Source organism: Tachysurus fulvidraco, chromosome 23, assembly GCF_022655615.1.
Source record: "Tachysurus fulvidraco isolate hzauxx_2018 chromosome 23, HZAU_PFXX_2.0, whole genome shotgun sequence".
NCBI lineage: Eukaryota > Metazoa > Chordata > Actinopteri > Siluriformes > Bagridae > Tachysurus > Tachysurus fulvidraco.
In genome coordinates this window covers 18,675,957-18,685,956 of record NC_062540.1, presented here as the reverse complement: position 1 = coordinate 18,685,956, position 10,000 = coordinate 18,675,957, and the positions used below count along the sequence as shown (strand labels likewise).

General features: G+C 40.4%; 2 protein-coding genes across 3 annotated transcripts in view; both read left to right on the top strand.

Moving 5' to 3' along the window:
* The window catches only part of LOC113650698 (ankyrin repeat and SAM domain-containing protein 1A-like), a 66,459-nt gene that overhangs the window by 52,097 nt on the left and 4,362 nt on the right, over nucleotides 1–10,000 (top strand). The window contains exon 28 of one of the 2 annotated variants that reach the window (XM_047807321.1): nucleotides 1–16. This exon is cut by the window's left edge and continues 1,716 nt beyond it. The exons of the other annotated variant lie outside the window; for it this stretch is intronic. The gene's annotated coding sequence lies outside the window, so the exon portion shown is untranslated. Of the gene's footprint in view, nucleotides 17–10,000 lie in introns of those variants that run through there. 2 annotated transcript variants of the gene reach the window in all.
* The window catches only part of cmtr1 (cap methyltransferase 1), a 21,496-nt gene continuing 17,281 nt past the window's right edge, over nucleotides 5,786–10,000 (top strand). The window contains exons 1-2 of the mRNA XM_047807330.1: nucleotides 5,786–5,916; nucleotides 7,229–7,377. Of these exons, the coding sequence (XP_047663286.1) occupies nucleotides 5,802–5,916; nucleotides 7,229–7,377 (264 nt within the window). The 5' untranslated portion in view covers nucleotides 5,786–5,801. The remainder of the gene's footprint in view (nucleotides 5,917–7,228; nucleotides 7,378–10,000) is intronic.

Sequence of the window (10,000 nt, the reverse complement as noted above, 5' to 3'; positions counted from 1 at the left end):
AAATCATTTACTCAAATTTCACGGCGTCTTCGTGTCTTATCGACGGACCGTAAATACACGCATAGACGTTTCATTCTAAATCATTTAATTACTTTATTACTTCATACATATTTCATTTGTTTTACTCCACATGTAATGTGCACTAATAGGCTTAGACAGTCAGCAATAATGGAGTTACAAGCTCCGCTACTGGGTCAAACAGCACAGAGCTTCATGAGAACATGGTGTGTGAAGGTAAAAGAACTCGAGTGTCCTGCACTGAGCCCTGACTCTGACTCAACACCACTGAACACCTGCCCAAACCTTCCCACAACCCAGACTTCCTCACTTAAAGGTGGGGTCTCCGATTTTTGAAAGTCAATGTTGACATTTGAAATCACCAAAACAAACACGCCCCTAACCCAAACGGGTCCCACCCCTGTATCGATAGCTCCGCCCACACATACGTAACCCAGGCAACTAATGGAAAGAAACGTGTCTTTATCATAGCTGAAGGGAAGAACAATACGATTGTAGATAAACAAACAAGCAAAAATGACACACAAGCGTAATCATGTAAAGGACAAAGGCATATATTAGTTCTGTGTAACAAAGCAAAACCAACGTTACTCACCTATTGAGAAGGAAAAAAGCGCCTCGGCGTCTTAAGTAAAGTCGGCCACATATTCACAGATTGGAGTTTCCAGAGTCAATAACTCCTGAGCTAAACGCTGTTACTACACAAAACACGGTTATAGCTGCCTCTCTACATTACTACGATAGAGAAGAGGTGTTATTTGTGTAGTAACAGCGTTTGGCTCAGGAGTTATTGACTCGGGAAACTCCAACCTGTGAATATGTGGCCAACTTCCTGCTCCTTCAGTTCTCTCCAGCGCTGGAAAGCTGATCCTATATTAACACGTCCTACTTCTTGTCCTTATCGTAAGTCTTTCTTCACTTTCTTTCTTTGTTTTTATCCTCCATGTCACTGTTAAACCCGCTTTCTGCTAACGTCACACATGCGCACTGAACACTCTCTCCGCCGCATATTGACAAGCCCCGCCCCTTTCTGCTCATTGGCTACACATTTGTTTTGTTTTTCGTGATTTTCTGAAGCATTTCTAAAAAAAAAAAAAATCGGAGACCCTGCCTTTAACATCGTGTCTGATTTCTCTTGTAGCTGAACAAACACAAATACAGTGACACAGTGACACTCCGACATCCATTGGAAAGCCTTTCCAGAAGACTAGAGTTTATTATATCAGCAAACAGAGAATAAATCTAGATAAAGATGTTTAGTAAACACACGTATCGGTTGTCTACATATTGTATCACAACACGTTGTAAACAGAGTCCTGTCTCCATCTAGTGGACTCATCTGGAACTGCACGAGCTGTTTGACACTGAATTGAATTCATTGATTGATTTGTTTGTTTATTCATCTGCATTAACTGCATTGTTGTTGTTGCCTGGTTAAAACTCAGGTCTCGGTTTCAGATCCATCTGACTGGTTTCAGGTGAGACACAAAGCTGTATGATGGGACATAAAAACACATGTAAGAATAAAATTTCACAAATATGATCGTGTTTGTAAAGCTGTAGGTGAACTGAATGCTTTCATAATGAGGTATAAGAAATAATGGGTCCTGAACTACACCGTTATTCACATGAAACCAAGAAGAGTAGAAGTGCTGCACAGTTCACTCTCATAGAAATGAAATCCAAATGTTAAATGTATTTATTCACAGAGGTTTTTTTGGATAATTGTTGACTTTTTAAAAAAAAAATTATAATAATTTGTATTATAGTGTGTGTGTGAGAGAGAGAGTGTGTTTGTGTGTGTGACATTGTGTGTAAGAGAGAGAGTGTGTGTGTGTGAGAGAGTGTGTGTGTGTGTGTGTGTGTGTGTGAGAGCGACCATGTGTTTGTGTGTGAGAGAGTGTAGTTGAGAGAGTGTGTGTGTGTGTGTGTGTGTGTGAGTGTGTGTGTGTGTGTGTGTGTGGAAGTGTGTGTGAGATGGGGTGTGTGTGTGAGAGAAACTACCTTAATACTTTTCCAACACAACAAATATTTCAGAAAAAATGTCAGTATGTCAGTAAATAAAGCAACACCTTATGTAACAGACCACTTTTTCAGGATTACACACATAAGTAAAGAAGAAAGGGCAGAGTCAGAGGTTCCAGAAGGAGTGGAGCAAATTCTCTAAAATGTTCAGAAAAAACCTGTTTGCTTATTTCCTTATCAAATTAAGCAGTTTTGTTTTTTAATCCCAACGATTATCACATCAAAGATAGACCTTGTTTAGAGTTTTAGCGTAATTATTATCTATATAAATGTAGAAATCATTTGTGAACACATCGTTGTTATTCAGACACAACAGTGAACATGAACATGGATAACGGTAAGATTTCTTCACTTTATTGCTCCTTTTCTTGGTAAGATTATTACTAGTGACTAGTGAGATGTTTGTGTTTTAAACTGCGATCATAATAAACAGTTATAATAATAAACAGTGATAATAATTAACTGTTATAATAAACTGTGATGATAATAAACAGTGATGATAAACCGTGATAATGATAAACAGTGATAAACAGTTATAATAAGAGACTGTTAAACACAACAGAGCTGCTGCACTTATTTTATAAAGATGTGCCTCTGAGTGGAAGTTATTTGGATCACAAATTGGGGTAAAGTGAGTTTATTAGTTATTTGTTATTTGAATAAAGAGATTCAAGGTCCTTAAACTCCAAATTGTCATTCGACAAGTGTGTTTTCACTGATTGTAGGTCATCTCTAATCGTCGACAAATCGTCACCCAGCGCAGAGTTCTGTTTTAAAAATCTCTGCAGTGTCTATTTTTAAAACGCTTAGCAAATCTTGTTTCAGGGACAACATCACTAACTTGTGTAACTTAACACGGAGATGTACAGCCGAAGCCCCAAAATTCAGGGTTGCTACCTGTGATTCAGGCCTCTGTTACTGCTCAATAAAGAGAATGCCCAGGTAAGACCGCCACGCTTAGCAGAGACACAGACCTGCACTTAGTGGTCTGCAACTTTTATTTGTAATTTCAGGTGGAAAAGAAAGAAATATATCGGCCTTGGATAGTGAAGACAGTTTGCACAGTGGAAGAGAAGAAAGTTGCTCTCGCCAGGGAACAGGAAGAGCTTTAGAGAAAGACCTTCTTGAATAACTGTGTATTATAAAGTCCAGAAATAAGTATTAATGCTATTTCTGGAATTTACCGTAACATGTTCTCTCAGCAAAGAGATTCCAGACTACACAAGTCTTGGTTCTGTACAAATAAAAACAGACCATATATTTTATATCTAGATTAAAACTTTCGTATAAAAAGAGGTTTGAAGTCTCAGAGTGCTCTTTAAAACACAAAGTATTTAATCAAATTAAAAGGATTTGAAAATCTGCATTGTTTAGATTACATTTGGAAATTTCACTTTTTTGCACAAATAGATGTCCTGTTCCCAAACACTGCCAAGAAGACAGAAACCTGCTTTAAAAGAAAGTAGTATCAACAAACTATCAGATAAGCGATGTGTGTTTTTTTTCATGTTAAGTTATATGTCAATATGTCTTCAGTGTAACATTTTTGTATATATTGTACAGTATATTCTCGATGCCCGATGACGCCTGAGATAGGCACAGGCTCCCCGTGACCCGAGAAGTAGAAGAAGAATGAATGTACAGTATATTATATTATGTCTTTTATTCTTTTTATATATTTTGTTGCTGCTCTAACAGAGAAATTTCCCCATTGTGGGATGAATAAAGGAATATCTTATCTTAAGTTACATCTACAATAAATAAATAAAATTTTTAACTAATTTATGTCCAAGCTTCCAGTCAATAAGAGGGATTTTGTTGTTTTGTTGTCTCAGTATAATATACTGGTGACACACACACACACACACACACACACACACACACACACACACACACACACACACACACACACACACACACACACAGTCTCTCTCTCACACACTCTCACAGACACCCATACACAGTCTCTCTCACACACACACCCACACTCTCTCTCTCAGACATCCACACTCACACACACTCTCAAACACACCCACTCACCCCCCCCCCCCAACACACACACACACACACACACACACACACACACACACCCATGTTTACACATTATTAAACTAACCCTGAGCTATTCATGTTTGCAGGCTTTGGGTTTAAGGTGAAAAATAACATTGCTGTAATAATGTGTAAAAATGTAGTAATTAAAAGCACACGAGTTACATAGATATTAATAAAATCTGACCCACAAGGAAACGATGAAGTGTAAGTAAAAAGAAAAGGTGATTTTATTTCTATTTTACTTCTATTCTAAAATGGAAAAAGCTATTGAGGCATTTGTTTGACGCTCTAAAACGTCACTAACATGCGCCTCTGATACGTCAAGGCCCCTAATGAAAGTTGAACGCGGGTTTAGTACGTAGACTCATTGACGTTGTAAAAATGTTGTTACTGTCATAAAGTTGTTCCACTTGTGTATGATGTAGAGAAAATATACCGAATGCGTTGTTTATTTCGGCCGCTGTCGTGCTTTATGACGCGTTAAAACGTCGTCGAGACGGAGTTTTGCTGACATTTAGCTTAGCATGCTAGTCTTTGTTTATGTTGGTGAAGTAGTTCATCATTTGCATTTTAATCAAATGTGCATTAGGTAAGAGATCGTTACTGCATATTATGTTCTCGAAAAAACAGACCTGGACACAAACAGGGTGATTTTGTGTTTGTTACTCTTTCAGTTGAAATGGAAACAGAAACTGATTCATAAGGAGTCACTGATTCATAAGGAGAGACCGAATCATAAGGAGAAACAGAATCATAAGGAGTCACTGAATCATAAGGAGTCACTGATTCATAAGGAGAGACCGAATCATAAGGAGAAACAGAATCATAAGGAGTCACTGAATCATAAGGAGTCACTGAATCATAAGGAGAAACAGAATCATAAGGAGTCACTGAATCATAAGGAGTCACTGAATCATAAGGAGAAACAGAATCCTAAGGAGAAACAGAATTTTGTTTTCCTGATCCAAAATTCAAAGATCCAGAGATTATTTGACTCTGGCATGATTTATCTCAGTTAGCCAGGGAAAAATTCAACCAACTTCAAGATCATTATTAACTGAAAAAGTGAGTAAAACATCTTTGTGCTGTAATGTGAAAGTGGGGTTTGTTGCTGTGCTGATTCAAGTGCATTTTTAGCTCTTTCTGTTAGTTAAAATGTTTTTGTTTTAACATTTCCTAAATGTTATTTTTGATTTTTCTGCACCAGACGTGTGTGGATCTGGCCGTTACACTTAGATGAGCTTGTTGGTATTCCCATTACCCAAACTATGGGGTTTATATTTAGTTTAGCTCCTAATATGCGCCTATAATAAGCTCCAGTTAGTCTGTGTGGAATTTGTGCTCTTTCAGTCTGAGATCGTTAGTGAGATCACACACTGTTGTGCGAGGAGGTTCGGGATGCAGACGGCGGGCGGTTCAGTTCATCCTATTGGGGTTGATCCATCCCGAGTCAGAGCTCTGTGCAGGACACCGGAGTTCTTCCACTGAAACCTTCACGCACCATGTCTTCATGGAGATCTGTGAATTGGCGAATTTCACATACTGATTTATTGAAAAATTGGCAACCTGTGATATATATAAAGTATACAGAGTTCTTCAGTTTGACTCATTATTCTGTACGGAGATTGCTTTGCCGTTTGTCATGAGAATCTGCACTTGAATTGCAATGAAGCTCTTGTCTGATTCACAGGAGATCACCTTCAGCCATGAAGAAGAGGAGTCTCAATGCAGCAAAAGAGGCACCGAAGTGGAAGAAGGCCAAAAGAGACGAGGCCAGCTCTGATGAAGATGATGAATCATCACAGAGAACCACAAGCCACGGTGGGTCTAAAATCTGTCCTCAGGAAAGATCGTGTCTTTACGATGAAGCGGCCTGTCGCCAGACACGGACCTATCGATACCATGTACACAAAGACACCAGATCCAGCTGAGACCATGCAGACATGTTTAGTACAACGTTCATCACACATCCGTGAATTACTCACAGTTAGAAAGTAAAAGAACGCGACTTAATTTGCTCGCAAGGGATGATCAGATAATGGTTAGATTCAGCGTCATGGTGGGAAAAGAACGGTGATTAAGCATGAATGTGAACAGGTGAAACTTCTGCTCTCAGGAGTAGTTTGCTCTGATTTTTATTTTCGTCTACATCTGTGTTGCATAGAGGTTTTTTGGAGACTTTAACTTCATGGTTATTTAACTACAGAGTCATATAGTGAGTGCTGTTAAATCTTTTCTGTATAAAGGAACAAGCTCCTTCCTTCAGCATGCACTCTTATACAAAGAGACTTAGATTATATCTAATTTCATACAACTGAGCAATTCAGGGTTAAGGGCCTTGCTCAGGGGCCTTCTGATCGGTAGCCAGACACCTTAACACTCTCTCTCTCTCTCTCTCTCTCTCTCTCTCTCTCTCTCTCTCTCTCTCTCTCTCTCTCTCTCTCTCTCTCTCTCTCTCTCTCTCTCTCTCTCTCTCTCAACGAAGAGTTTCAAAGACCCCAGCATCAGTGTGTGCTCTCTTCTTTTCTCTCTTGCTCTCTCTCTCTCTCCCTCTCAATGCAAAGTCTCAAAGACCCCAGCATCAGAGTGCTCTCTTCTTTTCTCTCTCTCTCTCTCTCTCTCTCTCTCTCTACTTGCTCTCCTACTCTCGCTCGATGAATGAAAAGTCTCAAAGACACCAGCAGAGGTACAGCGTGCTCCTGTCTCTCTGCTCTCTCGTCGCTCTCGCTCGTCTCTCTCTCGGCTCTCTCTCGCTCTCTCTTCACAACAGTCTCAAAGGACACCAACATCAGCCAGATTCTCTCTCTCTCTCTCTCTCTCTCTCTCTCTCTCTCTCTCTCTCTGTCTCTCTCTCTCTCTCTCAATGAAAAGTCTCAAAGACCCCAGCATCAGCGCGCTCCTTCTCCTTCTCTCTCTCTCTCTCTCTCTCTCTCTCTCTCTCTCTCTCTCTCTCTCTCAGTGCAAAGTCTCAAAGACCCCAGCATCAGTGTGTGCTCTCTCTTGCTCTCTTGCACTCTCTCTCTCTCTCTCTCTCTCTCTCTCTCAATGCAAAGTCTCAAAGACCCCAGCCAACATCAGCGTGTGTGCTCCTTGTTGCCTACCGCCGCTTTAATAGAAGCTTGTTTAATTGCAGATTCCAGTCAGAGCGAGTCTCTCAGTGATGCTGAAGATCAGAGACCCAGTTTCTCCAAACCGTCAGCATCCCAGAATGCCTCAAGCAGCGAAGCTTCTCAGAGCGACACCAAATTCTCCATGTACAACAGCGTGTCCCAGAAGCTTATGGTAATACACACAGCATCGTTTGTTTAATTATTCATTTATCTATCTAATTTTTAAGTCACACAACAGATTTATAATAAGCCTGGTCTCTTGTTTCTAGGCTAAAATGGGATTTAAAGAAGGTGAGGGTTTGGGAAAGTTTGGTCAGGGCAGAAAAAGAGAGCAGAAAAGAAAGTGTGTGTGTTGAAAAGTAAAGTTTGTGATTTTGAAATTTTGAAAAAAGTTTGCGTCTAGGGCAGAAAAGGAGAGAAAAGCAGAAAAGAGATCGTGGAGGCGTCTACGCAGCGTGGGAGGAGAGGTCTCGGCCTCATGTTGGAGGGATTCAAGGGAGATCTCAACGTCGACTGGAAGGACGAACCTGAGGTGTGTGTAGTGTTGGGCGCATTGCTCGTTTGTTTCTGTTTGTATTGTTACAGGACTTCACTGTTATCTTCAACACACAAATCAGTGTACACAAGTCATTATATGTTAATACTATCATTTCCAACTGTACTGTTGTTCCTACCTCTGTCTCTCACAAACAACACAGATTCAGGATCGCGCGAGAGAGAGAGATAGAAAGCAGAGAGAGAGGAGAGAAGAGAGACAGAAGAGAAGAGAGCGTAGAAAAAAACAACCTTTTAAGAGAAGACGAGAGAGCAGAGAGAGAGAGAAGAAAAAAAACAAAAAAAAGTAGAGTAGAGGAAGAATGAGAGAGAGCGAGAGAGGAGAGAGCGAGAGAGAGAGCGAAAAAAAAAAAAAGAGAGAGATGAAGAGAGAGCGCGAGAGAAAAAAAAAAAACGCGGAGCGATCGCGAGAGAGAGAGAGGGCTGAGCGCGCTGAGAACACACAGCAAACAAAACACGCGCGCGCGCGAGCGCAGCCGCGGCACACACACACACACGCGCGCGGCCGCGGGCGTCGTCGCGCGCGCGAGATATAGATAATTAAAAAAAAAAAAAAGAGTATATAGATAGATATATATAAAAAAAACAAAAAAGATTAGAGATATATATATATATATAGATTGATATGTAAGCTCGAGAAAAAAAAAAAACACAAGATATAGATATAGAGATATATATCCAGCTTTTAAAAAAAAAAAACAAAAGATATATACATAATAGCTATAATATTCTATATATCTCTATCATACTATCTCAACACACACCACACGCTTCTATTATCTATCTATATTATATATATAGCCTATCTCTATATCACACACAACAACACAACGACGCTCTCTATCTCCTCTCTCTCTATCGTCCTCTCACACCACACACAGATCTATATATATACTCTATAGATCTCTCTCTCTCACACAAAACAACACACGCTCTCTCTATTCTCTCTCTTATATCTCTTTCTATCTCTCTATCACACACCAAAAAAACACGCCTCTCTCTTTCTCTCTCTATCTCTCCTCTCTCACACACACAACAAGCTCTCTCTATATCTCTCTCCCTCTCTCTCTCACACACACCACACACGCTCTATCTCTCTCTCTCTCTCCTACTCTATATATACTCTCACAAACACACACACGCTCTCTCTATATCTTATCTCCTCTATCTCTTCTCTCACACACACACACACACGCTCGCTCTCTCTCTCTCTCTCTCTCTCTTTTCGCTCTCCTCTAACACACACACAACAGCTCTCTCTAGTATCTATCTCTCTATATATCCTATATCTATCTATAAAAAACAAAACAAAGAGATCTATAGAGATATTCGATAATATATATAACAAAAAAAAAAAAAACACGCTCTCTCCTATATCTATACTATCTATCTCTCTCTCTCTATCACCACACACACACGCTCTCCTTCTCTTCTCTCTCTCTCTCTCACACAACAACAAGCTCTCTCTCTCTCTACTCCCTATCTCTCTCTCTCACACACACACACACACGCTCTCTCTCTCTCTCTCTTGTCTCCTCTCTCTCCCTCTCTCACACACACACACACGCTCTCTCTCTCTCTCGCGCTCTCTCTCTCTCTCGCGCTCTCTCTCTCTCTCACACGCACACTCTCTCTCTCGCGCTCTCTCTCTCTCTCTCTCTCTCTCACACACACACACTCGCTCTCTCTCTCTCTCTCACACACACACGCTCGCTCTCTCTCTCTCTCTCTCTCACACACACACGCTCTCTCTCTCTCTCACACACATGCTCGCTCTCTCTCTCTCTCTCTCTCTCTCTCTCTCTCTCTCTCTCTCTCACACACACGCTCTATCTAGATCTCTCGCTCTTAGAAAAAAACGTAGAGCTATCTCGAGATCGCTAGATCACAAAAGAGATCTATTTCTTCTCTCTATCTCTAAAAAATGTCTATCTTTTTTATATCTCTCTCTAGCGGAAGACATCTCTCGATAGTTTCTCGAGAGAGAAGTGGGCGTATGATAGATCTCTCTCTTCTACTATCGCAGATCGATCTCGCATATAGATATCGCAAAGGTTAGATAGACTATAGAGTGTGTCGATCTCTTGCGGTCTTTCTTTCTCTTTCTTTCTTTCATTCTGCTCTTTCTTTCTTTATTTATCTATTTTTCTTCTATGCCGTTGCTCGCCCTTCTCTCTCTCTCTCGCTCTCTCACACTCTCGCTATCTCTCTATCTCTCTCTCTCTCTCTCTCTCTCTCTC